Source organism: Toxorhynchites rutilus, chromosome 3, assembly GCF_029784135.1.
Source record: "Toxorhynchites rutilus septentrionalis strain SRP chromosome 3, ASM2978413v1, whole genome shotgun sequence".
NCBI lineage: Eukaryota > Metazoa > Arthropoda > Insecta > Diptera > Culicidae > Toxorhynchites > Toxorhynchites rutilus.
The window spans coordinates 265,487,497-265,512,320 of record NC_073746.1 but is presented as its reverse complement, the minus strand read 5'-3'; the positions used below and the strand labels follow the sequence as shown (position 1 = coordinate 265,512,320).

The window sequence follows — 24,824 nt, the reverse complement described above, 5'->3', positions numbered from 1 at the left end:
GACGAATAACGAAGCTAGAGAGAGTCGCAAAGTCGTAGTGTTGATATTTTCTGAGAAATGAACGAATTATTGATTTCTCGGTCTGACAGACCAATGCGCGAATATAGGAGTGTTAAACATGGAATAAGCATTTCTATTCAAACATCAAAGGCATTTTGTTTTATTCTCAGCATGAAACTCGAAAGCCCATTAGAATTTCATTTTCCAGCACATTCATCTTGTACCGTTATGAAATTATTTAATTATTTAAACCTTAGTAGTAGTCCCAGTTCTAGAAAAGAGGTTTTGGGCTGGACCCGATGTCATCATCCAATTTCGTAACAATTTTCGCTGTCAGCCTAGTGAATGTGATGCTGACCTTGTGACCAAACTTACAAAACTGCTTCTTCTAATTTTACGACCACCTATTTGACAATTGAAAGCCTTGACCTTGGAAGGGATCCAACATTCATGAAATTGGTCAGTTTTGGTGAAGTTAAAATCAATGTTCACTTGAAAACAAATTTACATCGAATTTTATATGATCAAAAAAATCTGAAAGATCGAAAAGATCGATTTTCGCGATTTTTTGGAACACAAAGAATCAATCTAAAAAATAGAAAATCGAAGAGGAAAAGATCGATCTTTTGAATAACGATCCAAGATTGCCCAATTTTAGTGTGATGTCTTCCCCTCTCACCATGTTTTGCGGTGATATCAGATTTTTTTTCGGTATTCTAGTAGCGATGAAATTTGGTCTGTGCGTGAAGCGTGTTGTAACTGTCCCAATATCTAATGGTGGGAAGACGGCGAAACAGATCAACAAACTGCCCAAACCGCTTTCTATCAATGAATGATCCTTGTTCCGTGTACTACAACGGTACAAATAAACAGCTAAAGTTGAAGTTAAACCAGGAAAGGGCAGCCGCGGTCGGTACGCGTGAGGCGCAATACCCTTCGCAAACGAAAGCGTCGAAATGAACGTTTCCAAGTGCAGCAGTATTTTTTTGCGTGAATATTTATTGGACTGTTATTTCCAGTGGAATTGAAAGGACAAGTTTAAACTAATCACGACAAACAAATAATCTTTATTCGAACGATGTTCACACTTTGAATCATTAAACACGAATGAAAAATGGTGTCGTTTTGCTTCCTCTTCACACAGGGCTGCCACCCGTTCAACCAACAATACCAACATGACAGCACGAAGAGCCAAGGTGTATCGAGAAATAGGTGGCACAGTAGTTGCAATCACAACACTCCTCCTCAACGTTTAGTGCCACCATTTGATGACAGGCCCAACATACTTGAGAACCTACGTTGCTTCGTTGTTCCCAAAGGCTTGGTAAGCACGTCCGCTACCATGTGCTCAGTTGGACAGTACTCCAACTTGAGGAGACCCTGCTCACACAGCTGCTTAACGAAACGCTCTCTTGTCTCAATGTGTTTAGACCGACGGTTGATCCTTTCGGAGTTCACGAAACTTATACAGCTCTGGTTGTCTTCCATGACCGTTATGGGATCATCAACGGGTGCCCCCATCTCCTTCATTAACCCTTGCAGCCAGATCAACTCTTGCATAGCCTCGCTGAGAGCTACATACTCTGACTCCATGGAAGACAAAGTAACACACGTCTGTTTACGACTGGCCCATGAAACAACCGCACCAGCATAGAAGAACGCATATCCGGTTGTTGATTTCCTCGTCATCGCGTCCCTTTGCCAATCAGCGTCAACAAAGCCCATCAGTCCACCTCCAGTTCCATTGTAAACTAATTTCCAATGCTTTGTTGCTTTCAAATAGCGAACCACTCGCTTTGCCGCAACCCAACAAGCCTCTGTCGGAGCACTCACTTTACGGCCAAGTATCGCTGTACTAACAGCTATGTCCGGTCTCGCACACACCGCGGCATACAGAAGACCACCAACGAGACTTCTGTATTTGGTTTCGTCATTGAAAACAGCGCTTCTATCTTCCACTTTCAAAAAACCTTCGTCCATTGGCGTCTTAGCAACTTTTGCGTCCTTCAAACCAAACTTGTCTATAAGTTTATCAATATAGCCTTCGAGGCTCACACTGTAGTCACCGTTCTGTCGTTCAATTTCTAGACCAAGAAAATAACTCAAATGTCCCAGATCAGTGACCTCAAAATGCTTCTTCAACGATTGGTACACTGCGTTGATTTTGTTCTCATCTTCACAAGCAACAGCTATATCGTCCACGTACACCAACAGGAAAACTCTCTTACCATCTTCCAACTTCTGATACAGACACGGATCAGCACTACTATGCTGGAAACCAATATTCACCAAAACACTTTGCAGTTTTTGATTCCAGCAACGCGCGGACTGTTTGAGCCCGTAGATGCTCTTTTTCAAGCGACAAACCAAGTGCTCCTTGCCTTTTACCTCGTATCCAGGTGGTTGCCGCATAAACAAATCTTGCTCGAGCTCTCCATATAAGTAGGCCGTTTTTATGTCGAAGTGCTTGAGTGTCATTTTATTCTTGGCAGCCACAGAAAGCAACACGCGAAGAGTTGTGTGGCTTGTAACGGGAGCGAAAACTTGGTCATAATCTTCACCAAATCTCTGCGAATAACCTTGAGCCACCAGACGCGCCTTATGTTTGATCACAAGACCAGCTGAGTTCCGCTTCAATTTGAAGACCCAGCGGCAACCAACTACTTTCCGTCCGGCAGGTAATTCCACCAACTCCCAGGTTCCATTTTCCGCGTGAGATTTCAACTCACTCGACATTGCTGCTCTCCATTTAGCATTTTCTTCACAGCTTAACGCTTCCTTCAGATTCCCGGGTTCAACTTCCCTTTGCATAGTACCCGTTAGTATGCCTCCTCAATCAATCGGACAGGCGCAATTCCCTTGCTCGGACGTGACGATCTACGAGCTGTTTCATTCATGGGAAAACCTCGAAACGACGGCTCATCATCGGTCGCACTATCGTAATTCGACTCATCAAGATCGGGTTCACTTCCATTAGAATTATTAGTACCGGCATCGCTTACATCTGCGTTTGCTTCATCTGGATATGGAGTAGGCTCAAGTGACACCACTACTACTCCTCCTGTCTTCGAAGGCTCCTTCTCGGAAATATCATCATCACGTTGTTCCAAAAACTTTGCGTCTCTGCTTATAGTTATTCCTTTCGATTCCAGGTTCACGAAGCGATAGGCCTTCTGCCCCTCGGTGTAACCAACGAACACTAGTTTATCAGCCTTTTTATCAAGCTTCCGACGCTTCTCCTTTGGAACATGCACATAGGCTTCCGATCCAAACACACGAAGATATCCGTACGAAGGTTTCTTCCTATACCACAGCTCGTACGGTGTAGATTCCACTGAAGATGTAGGCAAGCGATTCTGCAGACAGTTCGCAGTCGAAATCGCCTCCCCCCAGAACAGCTTATCCATTTGCGAATCTGCCAACAAACACCGCATCATCTCAACAAGGTACCGATTTTTGCGCTCAGCTACCCCATTTTGCTGTGGGGAATACGGTGCAGTTCGTTGGTGCACGATTCCACGATCCGTCAAATATTGTAGGAGAGACTGACTGCCAAACTCTCCACCGCCATCCGATCGATAACGTCCAAACTGGGTATGCATCAGTGCACAATATTCTCGAATCTTATCTTCAGCCTCCGACTTCTTTTGAAGCAGGTAGATGACTGTATAGCGACTGTAATCATCCACCATAGTCATGAAGAATCGACTACCACGCACTGTGGACACCTCCATCGGACCTCCCAAATCGGTGTGCACCAAATCCCCAACGGCGGTAGCCCTCGACGATGACACTTTCGGAAACGATTCACGGCTCAACTTGCCTTCACAACAGGGACCGCAAACAGATTTCACGTCGCATCGATCTACTTTCAAACCGTGTCCCAAATCGTTCCGAACAATCTTTAACAATGCCTCCGTATCACGGTGCCCAAGACGACGATGCCACAGATGTATACACGAAGCTCTGTGATTAAAATCTGCTAACTTGGCTTGCTCTTGAAACTGCGTCAGATGATATAGGCCGCCCTTACGTTGGCCTACCAGAAGCACATTTACGCCTTTCAGGACTCTGCACTCGTTCTTCTCAAACAAAACCTGAAACCCCAAATCGGTAATTCTACTTACAGAAAGCAGGTTTGTTGCTAGCGATGGTACGTGGTACACGTTGTCCAGCGAAACGTTCATCCGGCCACCCTTTCCGTTCACGGACACAAGTTTGCTGCTACCTACGCCAAGTGACTTAATGCACTGACCGTCAGCCAGCGAGATTCCTGTCTGTTTCGATTTGTCCAGGTTCTTCAGGAGAGACGCGTCGTTTGTCATGTGGGAAGTAGCACCTGAGGCGAAATACCACAACCCAGCGTCTTCAGCTTTCCCAACAAACAAACACAGATCCACTGTTTCTTCAGCCTCTACGGCCACGTTCGCCTTTTCACCAGGCCTTTCTTTCCTGTCCGCTATCAATTTTCTCCAGTCCCGCCCACAGTAATGACAAACTTTTTCTTTCTTGCCATTTTTCTTGTCACTTTTAAATCGATTGTCACTAGCACCACTGGACACCAATGCTTTCTCCGATTTCACACTATCTTGTGCTCGACGTCGACCTTCATCCAAAAGTTTCCCTTTAACGAAGTCAACCGTAAGGTCCACATCAGGCCTACTCTCCAGTGCCACTATCAAACCGTCATACGATTTAGGCAAGCTGGATAGCATCAAGGCCACAAACGATGGATCCTTCATCTCTTCACCAAGTGCAATCAAACGAAGCCGCAATGACGTAAGCTGTTTCAGGTGTTCTCCAATGTCACCAGCCTCCGGCAACCGGGTAGCAAACATCTGGCGCATGATGTGGATTTTGCTCGAAAGAGATGACCGCTCATGGTAACCTTTGAGGGCATCCCACATCTCCTTCGACGTATGTGTCTGCATCACGTGAATTAACTGGCTATCGTCCAGTGCCAGACCAATCAGCGCCCTCGCCTTCTCGTCGTTCGCAAACCACGTAGCATCAGCGTTCTCGGGTTTTGGATCGGACACAACTTTGAGCACTTTCTCACGTGATAACAGAAGCTGCATCTTAAACTTCCAAATGGTGTAGTTCTGGTCACTCAGCTTCTCAATTGAAACGTGTGTTTCCTCCATCTTGTTTTCGACCCGCACGGACACGTTCACTCTTGACACGCAATCTCTCGATAAACACTTTTTCGCGACGAAGAACTGCAAAACTTGAACCTTTCCACAATCAACTGGGCCCATAACCTATTGGACTGTTATTTCCAGCGGAATTGAAAGGACAAGTTTAAACTAATCACGACAAACAAATAATCTTTATTCGAACGATGTTCACACTTTGAATAATTAAACACGAATGAAAAATTGTGTCGTCCACCGTTTTGCTTCCTCTTCACACAGGGCTGCCACCCGTTCAACCAACAATACCAACATGACAGCACGAAGAGCCAAGGTGTATCGAGAAATAGGTGGCACAGTAGTTGCAATCACAACAATATTTAGAGCGTAGTGCGTACAAACGATATGTGAATCTTTTATTCACACTCAGATTAAAAAAAAATACGATTGGAATGATGCAAAAAACTCCTAAAACGGTTCAATAAACGTGGTTAATAGCATCCCGTCTAAACTTTATCTCTACGAACGATAGGCTATTCGGTAGCCCAGATCTCAATCCTCTGGATTATTCACTTTGAGCCAAGTTGGAGAAGCATTCTCAACGAAATTTCAAACCGTTGAAGTATTCTATCGGGAAGGTAGCCCGCGAACTTCCACTTGCAACAATCCGTGCAGTGATTGACGATTGGCCCAAGCGTTTACGATTCTGCGTTAAGAAGAGAGGGGCCATTTCGAATAATTTAGATTTCTTTATACCTTCAATAAACATTGAACATTGATCTACCCTTTCTCTTGAGTTATGAATTATCAAACGACTAACAAAACTTATGGCTTTATTAGGTATTCATTCATTGGGATCGATGTTTTTACCATATGCTCTTAATTGAAATGACGCGAAAGCCAAAACAAACAGTCGGAATGGAATGTTTATCGGGAATTCTCAATGCAGTGATGAGAGTAGATTTATCAAAATCTGGCGAATGTTTTCGACAAACGAATTCCATTGCAAAAAAAGTAAACCAACCAATTTATACGCGACTTAACAATAACAAAATAAGGAATTGACGAATTCAGTTCCCGAGTCTTATGCAAGGCATCCTGTGATAGATTTCGTTAATTCATGTTGTACAAAAAAGCATGTAAAATTGTTAGTTTTTGGGGATTCCTTGATCTTTCATTGGAGAGCGAACGACAATGAAAAGAAACCAACGTCCCAGGCTGGCAATAACCGGATCAAACAGAATAGTTTCTAGTTTGTTTTAGACATGTAAAAACATCGCACCGAAGAATCATTAAAGACATTCAGCGAGATGGATAGCAGTTTGCGTTTGGTGAATAACGTGTTTTCCCCGACGCACATGCTACTTATATGTGTCATATTATTTCGGTTGAATCAATAGGTCAATTACACTCCTTATTTGTTTGTAACATTTTCTAACTTGTCCATATCACATTACATGACCATGTTCAGGACGCATTACACTTTATGTATGTGAAGATAATGTAAAAACCCAGACATTGTATATACTAACATTGCATTTTGCTAACTAATGATGCTGCAGATATACAGTGTTGTCTGTCTATCCCATAGTTATTGATGAATAAATCATCATTATCAAATCGGTGTTATGTAATCATATATTTATTATTAACACGTTGAGCCCAGCGTCGGTCCCTAGGGGCCGACGTTGAGCTTTTTGGTAGGAAAGTGCTGACTGACTGGGACTGACAGTTATAAATAATAAAATAAAAATATATACGGTTTGTTTTCGGATGTTTTTCAAAATGTGACTACTTTCTAGTCGAATTTCTGAATATTTTCTATTTATACAATAAGTATCTTTGGGAACTGGGACCGACACTGATATTGTGCAAACGCTCGATGCGGGCTGAATGGAAAGCGCAGCAAGAAAAAATTGGGGCTTAACGTGTTAATGATTTAAATTTCCTATCGAAACGGTATGTAATGTGGCTGAAAACTTATAGCCCAATAGGTCGTAAAGAAAACAAAACATTTTTTTTTTAAATTTACATCTTAAGAAATTAATATGAAAAGTGGTTCCACGACCTAATTCTACGCATTCTAATCTGTATGCACTGAAATAATATAGGTTAAGATGACGTAGTTCGTCTAGGAACGGTCATGCCATTTGAAGATAAATGTTGCACTGTTCTGAAGTATAATTCTGATTACTGAAAGCGGTTAGTTTATTATTTTCTTTATTCGATTAAAACGGTTAACTTATTACAGACCAAATTCGTATAAAAATGATACAAAATAGTTTTATTAAATTGACAATCCTATCAAGTAAAAAGGAATGGTCAATAGATAAAAATTGTCGCATTTGGACATCTCTCTCATCTCTTCCCCACCATTACACCATGTTTGAGTTTAGTAATCATTTGATTTCTCACGAAGGATGTTTGACTAAGCCAATTCATTCTTGCGATTTGACATCTCTAGACTTTTTTCGTGTTATTTGGAAAGCAAGGTCTGTAAAGAGGAACCAGCCACACTTCAGAAATTAAAATTCACAATGGCATGTTGAGCATGTTGTTTTAATGAAATTACATCCCGTCTTCAGTAAAGATATGTTCAATGGAGATGAGGTCGAATTCAGCCTTGGCAAGCATGTCTTCGGCAACAACAACGCAACCTGGTGTTTCCATGCGACCCAGATCATGAAAAGCATAGAAGAGGTTTTGCATTTTGAGTGGGGACGGAAAATGGATTTTTTACGACAGTACACTCAAACTAGCGTTGGCAGAAAACGTTTCATCTTGGGCAAAAAAAAGCTTTTTCGTGTGCCGAAGGGTCAAATAAACAAATAAAAGCATCTTTTTCAAAATCTTTAAAATGCAGACATTGTATACAAAAAAGTCCAAACGATGTCAACGGGGATCGAACCAAGGCCGACTGGAATGCAAGGCTGTTTGACCACGACCAGACTATCCACATAGCTAACGGTGCTGTTAGATAAATGCGTGATGATATTACACCTCATTATAAAATGAAGCTGGAAAGTGTTTTCTAAAAGTAAAAATGAGAGCATGAATGTGAATTTATATCCTTTTCGGCCTGGGCCGTGTATGTGGCAAAGTATGCGAAAAGCTTATTAATGTGTCTCTTGTTTCGCTCTGAAATTCTGAAAACCTCGATTTCCGGTGATTCTGCGGTTTAAAAAAAACACAAATATTACGTAAATAAAGTCCGAATGGCTAATATTTTGCATAGGGTATATTATCGCAGAAATCATCATTTAGCAGTTCCGAATGAAAATTCGAGATAACTATTTTTATTGGCACCCAAAACCATACGTTTTGTCTCGTATTCCGAAAAAGTCCCAGAGTGTCGTTTCATGCAATTTCAAGACATTTGACATCGATTTTTTTTTCGAAAAACCCCGCTTTCCCCCCTTGGGTCATCTTTTGATTTTCAAAAAACTCAAACCTTAGCCGCTTTGCGCCACTTATAAACATTTCTTTTCGAATAAAAATACCTTCCACTACAATAAAAAATGATGGCCCTAAAACGTTTGAAAATTTCCATAGAGTCGCTATAAAACCGTGGCACTCAAAGTGCTAACCATTTTTTCTGGAGGCCTTTAGTTTTTTTTTTGACCTTCCAAAATATTTTTGTAGCGAAAATTTCAACCAAACTGTGTTGTTACCTACAATCACTGTTGATCTGAAAAATAATTCTGTGTGCTTTAGCTTCAACTTTACTTCGACGTCGACTTGTTAAATACTAAAATGAGTTCGTTAAACTCCAGTACACACATAGAAAGTATATTATACTTGTTGATTGGAATGTTCCCCAGAACATATTCTAAATATTCACCAAATTACAAACAAAAACACATTTGTTAGTGGTTAATGTAAAATAGAACTAATCTTTTGAACTCTACCGACAAACGATTTTTGAATAATCGAATATAAATGCATGGTGTACACTAGAGAAAAAAAAATAAATGAATGTCCCACAAACCAGAAATGTATTAATAAATGCATTAATAATTGTTTTGCCTTATATCTCAATTTTTCTATTTTTTATGATTTTTTAAGTTAGGTAACAATTTAGAGGAAATCCATTTTTATATGCTGAAAAAAAAAGCCAGATCAGTCCACTTGATTCTGAGAAAAACCTACCATCTTTTAGGGAGAAACACTTTTTTACATTGAAAAAAAGAACAATGATTGAATTTTTCTTTTAGAATGAAAATCTTTCAACTCTTTCCCGTACAACATCGAGTCTCATTCGTGGTGTACTTGCATAAAATAGGGCGCTAGAATGCTCAGCAGAGTAGTGAAATCACTTGATGTGTGACGTATTAAATAATACGGAAAGGGGTTAATAGGATATCAAGTTTTCTGCAAGGAATCTTGAACAATTTTTCTCAGATAACGATTTTCCATTACAATGATGAGATTGTTGTGGATATATTGAAATAATTTCAATATTGGTATTGGAGTAAGAGTAACTACTATGGATTAAAATAAGCAAAGAACATCAATCATTTATTTAACTCAAGATTGAAAAACATAGAACTATCTTTAGGGATGATTATCTGAGAGAAGATACACTTACTTTACTACAAATCATCATTATTATAGGGGGCTACACGCTTACTAATTAAACCAAACCACAAATACCGAAATGTCCCAACCCCCAACTTTAATTCCAACATCCGAATAAAATCAGGAGAATACTTTATTTATAGACTTTCCAGAGTAGGATCTCCCTTCATCGATTGAAACATATTTAAATCAACTAATCATACCGATAGTTTGTAGTAACTGTAGGAAACTCGCCTTAACTGATGACTTCAAATATTATGGACCAAACGATAAAAATATTTAGGTAAAACTGGTTACGACGAATAAAAAGGGTTAAAATAAATGGACTTTTATCAAATATATATATCTCTTTATAATCGGAATTCGGAATCACACAACCACAAGTCCCGCTATAATTCGACGTGGACTATTTCGCACTGATTTCCATGGTCTCGCATAATCATCACAGCCAAACAGCCTTAAATGCAGACACAACCAAAAAACCTCGTCGTCGAGCTTCATGTTCTATCGTTTAAATTTTTATGTGAATACAGTTCAGTTACACTATAAGACTACCGCAACCGCCGCAAACTGCTTATAACAGACCGTTTTGCACAAAAATCCTTCGAAAGAAGATAGTGTTTTTAACATGCCGCCTCCGTCATCCATACCGTAGGCGTGATAGAGCGCAAACTGATTCATCATGATATAAAAGCGGGATTTCTTTGACCGTGAAGTCTACTGTTAGTTCAGATCCGATCATTGAAGCGATCATGTTTTGCTTCCTCTCTATCAGAAGAAATTTGAAAAGAACCTCAGAGTGATGTAGACAGGAACAAGTGTAACATAATTTTCGGAGTGAATTGATTTGCAAACAGCGGCTGATATAACGTATCATTATAGCGTGCGATTTAGGCTATCATCTATCAGTGGCAGTGGTTTATCCTTCAGCGTTGACCGCAATTGACTTGCAAGTGTCACCACAAAATGGTCCAGTATAAGTTTTCCGTCCAGACGCCAGTACCCAGCGATGGTCATGGACAAGACAATAGAAAACCAACCGAGTCTTGGAGGCCAAGTGATGAACTTTGTTTAAATGTGGCGGAGCTGAACAACCTTAGAAACGGTGCTGCGCCGGTTCATACTATTCGAGGCACCGGAATTACTAGGTAAATGCAGTGAAGCTCTAGGAAGCTACCGGACAGTGTATTCGTGAAATGAATGATATTGTATCAATGTGGATTACCACAATGTTCTTAAAGTGCAACAACCAGTGTGTTTCAAATGGACCTTTTAATTTTAGTGAGCCATTGCCAAGATTAGACCATTATCGAACGTCAACACGGTGGAACAAGCGTCCATCTCTCGGAGAATTGTATGGAGACGATAGTGGCGACGAATATGGGAAACAGGTAAAAACAGTAATTCAATTTACGAATTACAAACCACCAGTAATATCAGAATAGCTATGACTATTTGTACAGAAAATTACCAAAAAGTAATAAAATCACAAGCTGTATATAATTTCATTATACCGTTATTTTGATACACACTTGAGCACTGTGAAAATTGAATTTAGTTGAATATAAATTTTTTTGCATATTTTTCTCTGTTGAATCAGCCTGTTATAAGTAAATTATAGATTAAAATGTTATTTGTCGCAATTACGGCCTCTAGACGCTTTCGGAACGCGCGATTTGTTTTAATTATATAAGAGCTATATTTCAGAAGAATAGTCCAACATTACCTACTATCGTTTGTTTTTGGTTTAATGGGAGAATTGGACGCCAAAAAACCAAGTATTGGATCATTTAAATAGTATCCGGTGTGTTTTGTTAAATTTTTGAATTAAGTTTATCTATTTCAATCAAGTATATATATTCTGAAACCTTCCGTCATCTTTCGGATATTTCCATGATTCTATCCGAAAAACTTTTTTCAGGTTATTTTTTACAGTTCTTATATCGGCCAATGTTTTACCAGCAAGAGACTTCTTTAGAGATAGAAATTAATTATAGTCAGACGATGCAAGGTCCAGGCTATTATATGTATACGTCAAAACTTCCCAACCAAACTCCCTCAATTTATGGTATGATCCCAAAGATGTGTGTGGTCTCGGGTTTTTTTTTTCTTCTTCTTCAATGGCACTAACGTTCCTAGAGGAACTTCGCCGTCTCAACGTAGTATTACTTGCGTCATTTTTATTAGAACTTAGCGGAGATTTCTATGCCAAATAACACGCCTTGAATGCATTCTGAGTGGCAAGCTCTAGAATACGCGTGATCACAGTGCAAGTCGGAGGAAATTTCTTTGACGAAAAATTCCCCCGACCAGAACGGGAATCGAACCCGAACACCCGGCATGTTAGTTATGACGCTAACCACTCGGCCACGGGAGCACTGTCATATTTTTGTTTTATCTGTATTATAGTGATTTTCAACTCATTTGAGGTCTCGGGTTGTCATGATAGAAGAAACACTTATTTTGTTGAATAATTCAGGTCATTTTCGTGTGATATGTACAGTTGTGATCAATAGAGCTCTGAATCAATCGTGAGGTTAGGTGGTGAGTTTTAATAATGCACAGCCTTCAATCTCATCAGCACAATTTTATTTATCGTCAATCCAAGCTTTGAAGTTTTTCGCCCGCTTTACCCCATAAACTTTTGCGAAAGATATTCCTGTATTTGATCCATTTCGGTTAATCAAATTCCTTTGCGTTAATTTATGTGACACCCAGACTTCGGGTTTCTTTGGATAGCCGGCTATATTTTCACATGGCTAATTCTTAGTGCAATGGGTTACTGGCTCTGGATGAGATTAAAGTAACCCTTTCCAGAGCCACGCAAAATCGTTCCAACCGAGAAGCGAGAACACACTCAAACCCAAAGCATTTGAGTCAGCAGTTCGTGGACGTGGATTAGAGGTCAGGGGTATGGTCAGCAACAATGGGAAGAGCAGTCAGAAAACGTATATAAATTTGTAAAACCAATAGAAATATAGATCAGTTTCCAACAATCTCTCGACGAGTATACTTCTTCCGAAAGCGAAGCCTTGTCCAGAGCACGCCATCTTTGGAGTGACCGGTTAGATGAAATCAAGAGATTTCATCCTAATCCGGATCACTCAGCTTAACGAGAGTTAACAATTTTCAGGCTCTAATTCAAAAAGAACGCTACTTAAAACAATTCTGATGCTTTCTTTTGAGAGATGAGAAAATTTGGTACTGTATGCAGCTGTAAATATTTAAATTAAAGGAAATAAGTGAGTTCTTAGAAGTAAAGTACTGAAATATTGTTTTGTTGTTGTATGCGTTTTTATTAATTTTCTCCAAAAAAAATGCACGACAAACCTGAATGTTTCTATCAACTATATAAAAACTCTCTAGAGTCTAGACTCTCTAAAATTCGTTCCTTGAACCAAACCCAACTCCTATCTTTTTAAATTTTGCTACAATACTTTTTAACCACTTCTCGATGAGTTTCTGATTGACTCATCAAAAAGTGCTTAAACGATTAACGATTCGCTTAACGATTTGTGTTAAACTGGCCCTAATTTAAAGGGAACGCTACTTGAAACGTTTCTGTTGCTTTCATTTGAAAGATGAGAAAATTTTATACTAAAAAAGGTTGTAACACATTTCAATTAGAGGAATTAAGTAACACTTTATAAGTAACTAAAAATTGAAAGTTAGTCTTTTCTTCATCAGTTTTTCCCCAAAAATGCTTTATAAACTTGATTGTTTCTATCAACCAAATTAAAACTGTTCGAACACTATGCAATTTATTCTATGACATTCATTTCCTATCTTTTTAAATTTCGCTGCATTATCATTTTAAACACTTCTTTATGAGCTTTTAATTAGAAAGTGATATATAATTCCACTAGTTTAAATGTGTTACGACCTTATTTAGTACCAAATTTTCTCATCTTTCAAATGGAAGCAATTGATACGTTTGAAATAGCGGTTTTTTTATAAGAGCCACTTTAACTCAAATAGATCCCAAAACAAGAGAAGTCATAGAAACAAGAAACATAGAAACTGTCATAGTTGAGATTGAACCTTATGCATAGAAGTGTTTTTTTTAATTTTTTCAGAGTAAGTCGATAATTATCGCGACCCTTTCGATTGATTGGTGAATCGGCTATAGTTATCGAAATAAAACAAATTTTTTTCAGGAGTTCAGTATATGTTTTTATCTCAGCTTACATTGATTTTTAGGATAAGTTTGAGTAAAATGCTCAACACTTGTGATTAACGCGCTCCATCAGATCAGATAATGGGGTATGGTCATACGGTCGGTGTTCAGTCAGACTGGACTAAGCAACATAATTATGATTTCGAGAAAATCGAGGTTGAAGTTTAGTGCTATAAGGGGTTACCGTTGATCACTCCAAACAATTTCGATCCGTTATTCCTGATGCACGTCTGATTTTCCAAATCTGGTAAATGTAGCATGTAGCTTACAAAATGTTTCACCTAATACAATCAATAACTCGAAATTTTGACGTAGAACTACGTCTTTCAGGAAGGGTGCCAAATTAGAAAACAGGTCACGTTTTTATGAAATAAAGTTAATAACTATTTTCACTGTGAACGAATTCTCTTGATTTGCATACCAATTGAATCGGAAATTCTTTAAGATTTGTTTGATATGCTATACATTACAATTCGCTAATCTCTAAACGGTTTAAATTCATGAAAACTGGAAGAACATTTGTTCTGCCGATTTGTGTGCTAACCCTACCAGTATTTCGAATGCTTATAATGCGGAAAGATGTTTGCATCAATTGATAGGAAATATTTTTACGCGTCTATTACAATTAATACAATGTTATTTTTCATGGGATGAACAATTGAATAACTGTAAAATGTCAAGCTTTATCTAAACGCCCTAACTGCCAAGTTTTTATTGTCCCGATTTACGTTTTCCCCAACACAGACTTTAAAATCGATGTACCTGTGGAAATCCGCTTTGCAAATATACATGCAAATCGGGGGTATTTTTGCTCCCACCTAGTGATCCCCGATTTTTTAAATTAATCGTTCATCCACTAATCGAATACTTTTAAGCAGTTTCTTATTCGATACGATTAATCGATCCAAATAATCGATTAATCGATTAATCGTCACACTGAGAAAAATAATTAGTTAGACTAATATTTCTCATTCGTTAGAAAGCCATCTGGAATCAAAAAAGTGTTCATTGAGCCTGAAAATCAATTATTATCTTTTACGCTCCCCTAAACTCGTAAACGAAGCTCATCTCGCATCGACGGCATTGAGCTTCTCTTAGGAGTTTAGGAGAGCGTCAAAGATTATGATTGATTTTAAGGATAAAACTGCAGCGGTACGGTTTTTTTTGCTCTGGGTTTGGATCGATTAATCGACGTAAATTATTCGTTCGCTTCGATTATTGGTTGTGCAGTATTCGTTCGATTAATAATCGATTTCTGTAGGAAGTATTCGATTAATCGATTAATCGAATGATTATCGGGGATCACTACTCCCACCGAGCTGTGTTTCCCTAACACGGACTTCAGAATCAATGTGCCTGGGGGAATCCGCTTTATCAAAACATGCAAGTCGGGGGTGTTTTTTGGTGTTGAGTACTTTTGTACTCGCTTGTCGTTGTGTAGACCGGGATATGTTTCCCTAAAACGTACTTACGTACGTACTGAGAAGCCTGGGAAAATCGTCATTTCAGATATCAGAGATGAATGAACTTTCACGGTCGAGAGCTACGTAAACATGAGATGTGCAATAATTTCAGAGGGAAATGTAAAATACAATGATCGTTTGACAATTTTTTCGTTCACTTATTTTGGTAGTCCTAGACATCATATCAAACTCAAAAAGATGTTTATCAAATTTAAACATAACCTATAACAAAAATTTCGATGCATTCTAAAATATTATTCGAAGTGGTAAACAAGTGGATTGCATAATATAATTGCGTGGTTCTACGTCGAAAATATGCGGTCGTGTCCTAGATACAACCCCTTACAATTTTTAATTTTGCGACTTAATCGCTTCTGACTGAACACCGACCATATACTGAAAAAAGTACGTATCAAATCCAAATTTTAATTCGAGAGGATTAAAAATACCATATTGTATCTTCAAACTACAAAAAAATACAGTACATTTTCTCGCAAAAACATTTTGTTCTAAATCAGACATATATTTTCTCGCAAAAACATTTTGTTCTAAATCAGACATATATATGATTGAAAACATATCGATTCTGACTTGGCAAGGCTTCAAAATTTTGTTCATCTGCTCATCTATTATCAACAGGAACCAGAAATCGAAGAACAACCTGTCTCTAGCGGTCATGCCATTCGCCTCGGGTGGATACAAGGAGTGCTCACGCCATGTCTGTTGAACATATGGGGTGTTATGCTCTTCCTGAGGCTAAGTTGGGTCGTTGCCGAGGCGGGTGTCATTCAGACGCTGCTGATAATGGTGTTGTCGTATGTAGTGTGCGTAATCACCACTTTGTCGCTTTCGGCACTATGCACCAATGGGCAGGTCAAAAGTGGTGGTATCTATTACATCATATCAAGATCGCTCGGACCGGAATTTGGGGCCTCAGTTGGTGTGATATTTGCTTTTGCGAATGCAGTCAACGCATCTATGAACACTATTGGCTTCTGCAGTTCACTGAACGATTTGTTGAGTAAGCTTACCTACCTCATCGCTTTCATTATCTAATAGAATTTGTTTATTCTAGGGAGCAATGGCCTTCAAATTGTAGATGGGAGCATAAACGACATACGAATCGTGGGAACGATTGCGCTTCTGGTCATGGTAACTATTTGCGCAGTGGGAATGGATTGGGAAGTGAAAGCCCAAAATTTCTTGCTGGTAGCAATTTTACTCGCAATAGCAAGTTTCATCATTGGTGCAGCCATGGGTCCTACTCACGAGGATGAAATTGCTAAGGGATTCATCGGTTTTTCAGCAGCGGTATTCACATCAAATTTAGCACCGGGTTATCGTTTCAGTGAGGGTGTTCAGCAAAATTTTTTCAGTGTCTTTGCCGTTTTCTTTCCAAGTGTCACCGGAATACAGAGTGGAGCTAACATCTGTGGAGATTTGAAGGATCCCGCAACGGCAATTCCAAAAGGAACACTTCTTGCCTGTCTTGTTTCGGGAATATCATACATTGTATTCTCGCTGTTTGCAGGGGCATCAGCTTTGCGAGATGCTTCGGGGAATGTCACAGATCTCGTCGGTATAAACTTCACTTCTTGCAGTATGGAGTTAAATGTAACACTCAAAGGTTATCTCATTAGAACATATAAAAATGATTAACTTAAGATTCCTTACGATAGAACTGCAACTATGGACTCAACAACGATTACTCGATCATGCAGCTGATGGCATTTTCGAGTGAGCTCATATACTTAGGTTGCTGGGCAGCAACACTCAGTACGGCATTGACCAATTTGCTTTCCGTACCTCGTTTAATTCAGGCCCTCGGCATCGATCGCATCTACCCGGGGCTGATCTTCTTCTCGAAAGGTTACGGCAAACATGGCGAGCCATACCGTGGATATGTTCTGGTGTTTTTCGTATCGTTTGCGTTCATAATGATCGCCGACCTGAACACCATAGCACCGCTGATCTCAAATTTCTTCCTCGCATCATATTCACTGGTAAATTTCTGCACCTTCCATGCAGCAACAGTTAAACCACTTGGATGGCGCCCGACATTCCGATACTATCATCCGTGGCTGAGCATGTTCGGTTCTCTTCTTTGCGTTGCTATAATGTTTCTGATAGATGTGGTTTCTACATTTATCACGATTGCCATCATATTCATACTATACTTGACGGTGATCTATCGCAAGCCGGACGTTAACTGGGGTTCCTCTACCCAAGCTGCCGCATATAAATCAGCGCTAAACTCAGCCCTGAATCTCGAACAAGTCGGTGAACACGTTAAGAACTACAATCCGCAGCTATTAGTTCTAACAGGAAATCCAATCCTCAGGCCAGGATTGTTGAATTTTGCACACCTAATAACTAAAAATAACTCACTCATGATCGTTGGAAATGTAGTGGAGACCAAGTTATCTTACAAGCAACGGAAGGCTCTAATAACAAGTGGAAAGAGGGCGATAAAGGACGCCAAAATAAAGGCCTTCTACAACATCCTCGACGGGTTGCCGTTCGATGAAGCGGTGCGGGCAATGATCCAATCTTCTGGATTCGGTAAACTCACACCAAACATCCTCTTTGTAGGATACAAAACAACGTGGCGTACATGCAGCTTCGAGGAATTGAATAATTACTATAACATTTTACAGTGAGTATACTGCTTTTTCTCTCAACCAAGCTTATTCAAATATTTGCAATCACTTTCACAGTTACGCATTTGACAATCGCTTGGCTCTCGCGATTCTCCGTCTTCCGGATGGAATAGACTGTTCCGATATCATTAACTGTCATGTGAATCCAGTATTTGATCTTTCGGATACCTCGTTGAATGTGGAGTCCACACTTTCACTCGCCAAAACTCCTACCGGTCGACGACTTCAAAATAGTTTGATGCCCATCAATTCTAACCTCGATCTTCGGAAAGCGGCATCCACTAGTGAACAAAGTAGCTTGAACATGTCGAACGGAGGTGAGCCTATTCTTATTTTTATTTGTGATAACGGTATAATAATGTATTATGTGTAGTTTATCAGACTCCCATTCCACAAGCTCTACCAAACACTAACAAAGAGATGAGAATCTTCAGAGAAAAACAACCAGCAGGGATAATCGACGTTTGGTGGTTGTACGACGATGGTGGTTTGACCATCCTGCTTCCGTACATTATTTCAACCCGAACCAAATGGTCCGATTGTCAAATCCGTATTTTTGCCCTTGCAAGCCAAAAAGAGGATTTCGAGGAAGAACGTCAAAAGTAAGTCATTCAAATTGCCAGCATGGAACACTATACGCAATGTAACTCTTTTTCCAGCATGACTATCTTACTTGACAAACTGCGCATCAAGTATGTGTCCCTCATAATGGTAACAATAGCTGATAAGCCCCAAGAAACCACAATTAGTTCCCACCGTGCTTTGATCGATACATTGATTGAAGAGCAAGAAACCGATAGATTTGTGAGTGAGGCGGAACAGAGGCAGCTGCTGGAGAAAACGTACCGACAGCTACGGCTACGAGAGTTGTTACTGCAGTATTCCGAAGGAGCCTCGTTGATAGTGATGTCTATGCCAATCCCACGGAAGGTAAGTGGATGTCAATTGTAATATTTCAATTCAGCTCACTCACCTCACACTTTTCAACTTTTAGGGTATCGTGTCAGCCCAACTTTACATGTCCTGGCTAGAAATGCTCACGGAAAATATGCCACCATTTCTATTGGTTCGTGGAAACCAAACTTCAGTATTAACATTCTATTCGTAGGCCATAGACGAGCATGTTGGTCTAAGTTCTAGTTCGTACTCATATACCATAGCCATAGTATATTTATTGTGTGATTGTAGCCAAACCGTTGTTTCAAAATAGATATTATGTAAAACTGTTTTAAAAAACGATCTTCTTCTTCTTCTTTATTTAAGGCTCATTAGCATTTTAGATGTAACAGAGCCGAATTTTAATCGTGTACATGTCACATCGTTATCATATCTATAATTATCACATTACACAGTTGTCATTCGCCAGTATTCCTTCTATACCATTACATATGGTACATTCACACAGTAGCCATTTAGGCGTAAGAGTATTCTTTCTGTTCTTCCATTATCCAGTTGGACCACCGGACAGCGGAGACAGTTGATTGATCATTGTTGAGTTATTTATAGAACAGCAGCCCGATGTGTCTTGCAGAGCAGAGCAGTTGTATGGATGAATCGATCTTATTTCGACCGTGGATCGATCTCCATCGCTGATGATTGTTGCGTGGACGTAGCTATTCTGTAACAACACAAAGATGGTCAATGAGGGCCCTGAGTTTTGAACTCACGATCGATCGCTTACTAAGCGAACGCGCAACCAATGTGGCTACGGAGACCCCCGAATTTTATTGTTGTTATGTGTCAATATTGTACCGAACAATTCAGATTCGCATCTGACAACCATGATGTGAATAACCGAGGAAATACTATCCTGCCCCGGAACTCGGTACAACATCTTACCTCTCCTGCGGTCGGAACGAGAAAGGAAGGCCGATTTCCTGTGTTATAGCTAGCAGTGGTGTCAATGTACATTCTGGAATCCACACACACGATACATAGCATTAGTTTTGAAACGAATCAAAGTTGATGTTATAGATGATTCCCACTGGTATTTCAAAATGCCATATGCTTATTTACTTTCTTCCTCTGTCAGACTGTATGACTTTGAAGCTATATAACGCACTCTTAAATAAAAGAAAGAGCATTTCATTCTCTGCTATTGTGTAGAGCAGTAAAGACGTGTTTTAGCTTGCTCGTAACAAGTAGTGTCTTTTAAATTAAAGTAAAAAAAAGTGTTATTTCTTTCGCGCTGGACGTCACCGTCCCAATGAGCCAAGCCGCGGGAAAAACGCACTTTAGCGCAAGTAGTAGCAGCAACGGAAAGCGCTCCTAATCTACATACATCGCCGACATTTCGAGCAAATCCACTGATCCGTTGGCCGAGAAGCTGCTGACCAACAATCGATACGCTGTTCTCGAGAACGGTGACGAACCGAAGGTATAAAAAGGAAACTACCGTCGATATGAGTAGAAAGCTGCCGGAAGGACCCCGTGACCGAATCGCTTTCTTTATCGAAGAGGGTCTGAAGTGCACTATCCTCTGTAACGCGGAGAGCTTCAAGCTGATGGCCCAGGCCATAAGTGACAAAACAGTGCTGGAGGTGCTGGAACAGTGGAACTGTGAATATTTCTCACACGATATCGAGCTCGATAAACCGCTCAAGTTGTTGTTTCATGGCCTTCACGATATGGACAGCAAGGATCTATCGGTAGAACTCCAGAGAAACGGACTCAATCCGGTTCAAATCTACAAAATGAAGCGGCATGACAAGTCCCGGACGTACCGTGATCAACTCTCTCTTGTCCATCTCGCCAAGAGCTCGACGTACCTGAAGGACTTTCAGAACATCCGGGTGCTGTTTCATATCGTGGTCTAGTGGGATCATCAAAGAAATTTCTTCCGACTCGCACTGTGGTCACGCGTATTCTATATTCTTGCCACTCCAGAATGCATTCAAGGAGTGTTATTCGGCAAAAGAAACCTCAACAAATTAATACTAATTGAAAAAAATACGCAAGTAAGACCTACGTTGAGCAGCGGCAGCAGTTCATCTTTGGTGGCGACCTAAATGCGGAGCATCAAGCGTTCGGCAACAGTCGCTGTCAGCGAAACGGCTTGAGCCGGTCCGGTGTCCACGCGACGATTGAACTGGGCTCCTCCGTCAACGACGCAATTACCACGGCGTCGACTGGTCACAGTTCCAGCAATGCGAGGTCGACTACGACATCATTCCCGATTCAACCGACGACATCGACCAGTGCATTCAGACAATCGACGAGGCGATTTCCCGGGTCGGAGACCGACACCTCAAGACTGGTGAGCAATCCACTAAGCGGCGGTGTCTCGCACGTAAACCTGGGATCCGATTGTCCGGTTAGTTCGAAACATAGGATTTGATCCTTTATCAATGTCCGACCGAGCTTTAGCGATCGTCGGACGGCATATGTCTGCCCGGGGCGAAACGTTGGCCCGGTTAATTTTTATTTTGAAATACAATACCGCGCCACAATATTTCTAGCCTACTACACTTTTTCTAAGTGGTCGTTTCTGTTGCAGTCGTTTTCTGCAGCGTTTTATTCCGGGAACCAAACGAACTGGCCTACCCACCTAAAGACCAATTGCAATCATTTCGAGAAAACATGGTGGATCTCAGGAACGAATATTTCTCAAATCATCTTCACTCCCTACCCGATTGCGCAAAACCCTATTGAAAAACAGCCCGGATCTAGAAAAAAAAACCGCGACCGGTTCTGCCACTTAGATCGTCGGATTCGATCTCATCTATACTAATTACATCTGCCGAAAAGACAAATGCGCTTAGTCAACACTTCGTGAACTCTCACAATCTTGGTCACTCCATGGCGAGTCCCACGAGCGCATCATTGAGAAACATGAAGGCTGCCGAGTTCGACGGTGCGCTTAACCTAGAGTTGAAAAACTTGAATGTTGGCTTCGTCGCGCTACTGGTCTTGATTTTCAACATATGAGCTTGGTTATTTCCCATCTCACTGCAGATTAGTTAAAGTAATTCCGATACACAAGCCTGGTACCAGCGCCAAAAGTTATCGCCCCATCAGCCTTTTGCCGTCCATCTCAAAGCTAGATTCATTATTGTAGATAAATAAAGCTATTTGAAAAACTGATTCTTAGCCATTTACTGGATTTCGTAATCCAGAATAACATCTTCCTCCGTGAGGAGTTTCGGTTTAGGAAACCCTTACCCTACCCTTACCCTACTCTCCACTAGCTTGCACGAGTCACGAACACCATCAGGCAGAACAAATTCGTGTCCTCAACATCTACCATGGTATTGTTGGACGTCGGAAAGCGTCCTTTCCAGGACTCCATAAACAACGTGCTCTCAAATACGTTCAGTGTCATCGCGGGAGTTCCTCAGGGCGGCCTCCTAGGCTCTATCCTCTATCATTACTTCGGGTGTTCCTCCTCTACCTAGTGATGGTGTACTATTGATGCGCGCCGATGACACCGCCATCTTCTACAAGGGTCGAGTGATACGACCGATAACCAGGAAATTACAGACAGACCTGAATATCCGACTACTTAAAAACCTGGAAAACTCCCCTCAATGCGACGAAACACAAACCACTCAAAATCACCACGACTTATTCCGTCTGACGACGTGAAAGTCCACCTCTGCAACACTCCTATTGATTAGTCAAGTGATATCGTCTACCTTGGTCTTACCCTGGACAGGAATTCGAACTTTGCATCCCATGCGAACAAAACATCCACGAAGTGTTTTAAACTAATGAAGTCGAATATGGTCTACCAATCTGGGAGGGATACGCAAAATGCCATCATCGGAATCTTCAGAGCATCCAGAACAAGAAGAACGGAATACATAGATTATGACCAGGAGTCTTGTCAGAGGTCTCCGCACGCAGTCATCCGAGAGCTGGTCCCAAATTAGTGTATAGTAAGGTAGGTTATTATTTTTTTCAAATAAATACTAATACATCCATCTCTATGGGTTCAAATGTAGTTTGAATTCACTACTGATAATCATTATTCAAACCAAAATTTTAAATTGAACAATGTTGCCGAGCCCCTAAAGCTCAGAAATTGATATGTAAATTAAAAAAATGTGAACTATTTGTAAAATCTCAAAATAAAATAACTTTAAAACAGCAAGAGCAACCTTTATCCCATGTTTACCACTTCGCTTAACTCTCCTGTATTCGCTTGCAAAATCATAACACGTATACTCGCGCACGGTGTCACAGACCGAAAATTCAACTTCTCTGTAATGTTGCCATTGTGTATTTTTTAGACTTTATTGGCATTTATTTGAAGAAGAGGGTATGATTGAATGAAAAAACTCAAAACGTATTAATCGATTGTGATTTCATTGTAGTAAGAATCAGAACATAGTATAATTACATGCTCGAAACAAACATATTTTTTACATTTCATGCAGTTGTTGCGTGTTATCGAAGAGAAGAATGTATAATGACCTTCTAGATAATTACCAGATGATAAAGGTTCTGGGATATAAAGTTTGCATATTGCTAATATTCTTTGTCTCTTTTTTCTTGGTAAACTAAGAATTAATGCCTTTTGTTAGATGGGGCATAAAAAGATGATATAAAAAGATTTCTAGGAACTTCCTTTTCTTTTTCTTTTTTCTTGTCGATATTGTCCATTATGAAAAAAAATATCCCCGAAACTGTAACTGTTAAAAAATACTATAAGCTACCAATTAGTTTATAGCTTATTGTTTACAATTCTTCCACAAGTGATTTTTTTTCACAAGTGTGTATATGTATGACCATTATATTTAGCGAATAACTATACGAAAGTCGTAAGTGAACGTATGAATCTAACGGAGAATATATCGATATAAAATCATCATTAGATCATGATTTTGAAAGCAGGTTTATTCTACCTGAATATCCATCATTATTTCCGTCTCCCAATGAAAGAACACGTAGCTTAATGCTGTCTACTCGAATATACTCTTCAAAATCAGAATCCGAATTGGATTACGATTCCAAAAATACAAAAGCAAAAGCAACAGGTTTTCCATTTTCATAGTCTTTATTTTCAGATTTTCCAAAACAATACTCGGAACTTGACAGTTCAGTATAGCTGTATTGGAGAACCCGAGTGCCAACCCGTGAAACATCTCAGTGCGAAACTAACAGCTTTCGGGGCGAACTAGTGCGACACTGAGTGCGAAACTGAGTGAATAAAAAAACGTTTTGACAGCAGTTAGTGCGGCACTAGGGTTGAAACTGCACAAAAACGAATTCGCTATAACATTAATTTATACATTTCATTCAATATGAAAAAAGGCACTTGTCCAAAAAAGTTACTCCTATACTCGCGTCGGTGTGTCAGACCGAAAGTGTTAAAAAAGTGGCACATGTCCCCTTTGTACTAACACATGCGATACGCTAGCCGATGACGAACGACGAATAACGAAGCTAGAGAGAATCGCAAAGTCGTAGTGTTGATATTTTCTGAGAAATGAACAAATTATTGATTTCTCGGTCTGACAGACCAATGCGCGAGTATAGGAGTGTTAAGAATTGATTTGTACAACAATGGAAAAAGTCATTGCTGTTATCGAACTAAAATGTGTAAGCATTAATGGTTTTATATACTTTTTGATGACTCTTTCTTTCCCCCTCTATTACTATGTACAGTAATCGTTCGCTAACTGGTCCTGCTTTTTAACTGGGTGAACGTTAACTGGTCCTTGGACCAGTTGAAAAGCAGAATTTCGTAAACAATCGACGCCATATTCAAATTTGCTGTGAAAGGCATTCAAATGTAATTTGAAATGTTATGAAAATTGACATTATTTTCGCATGACAAAAACATTGATTAAATTACAGAAAAATAATTTCT

The 24,824-nt window shown here is 39.9% G+C and overlaps 1 protein-coding gene across 2 annotated transcripts in view; it reads left to right on the top strand.

Annotated features, from left to right (window-relative positions):
* The window catches only part of LOC129777547 (bumetanide-sensitive sodium-(potassium)-chloride cotransporter-like), a 29,270-nt gene extending 10,078 nt beyond the window's left edge, over nucleotides 1–19,192 (top strand). The window contains exons 1-9 of one of the 2 annotated variants that reach the window (XM_055783871.1): nucleotides 10,611–10,858; nucleotides 10,993–11,101; nucleotides 15,990–16,371; nucleotides 16,426–16,964; nucleotides 17,030–18,006; nucleotides 18,068–18,327; nucleotides 18,384–18,612; nucleotides 18,670–18,940; nucleotides 19,005–19,192. In XM_055783871.1, the coding sequence (XP_055639846.1) occupies nucleotides 10,677–10,858; nucleotides 10,993–11,101; nucleotides 15,990–16,371; nucleotides 16,426–16,964; nucleotides 17,030–18,006; nucleotides 18,068–18,327; nucleotides 18,384–18,612; nucleotides 18,670–18,940; nucleotides 19,005–19,118 (3,063 nt within the window). In that variant the 5' untranslated portion in view covers nucleotides 10,611–10,676 and the 3' untranslated portion in view covers nucleotides 19,119–19,192. Of the gene's footprint in view, nucleotides 1–10,610; nucleotides 10,859–10,992; nucleotides 11,102–15,989; nucleotides 16,372–16,425; nucleotides 16,965–17,029; nucleotides 18,007–18,067; nucleotides 18,328–18,383; nucleotides 18,613–18,669; nucleotides 18,941–19,004 lie in introns of those variants that run through there. The other variant, XM_055783870.1, reaches the window with a different exon arrangement.
* Nucleotides 19,193–24,824: the final 5,632 nt, after the last annotated feature.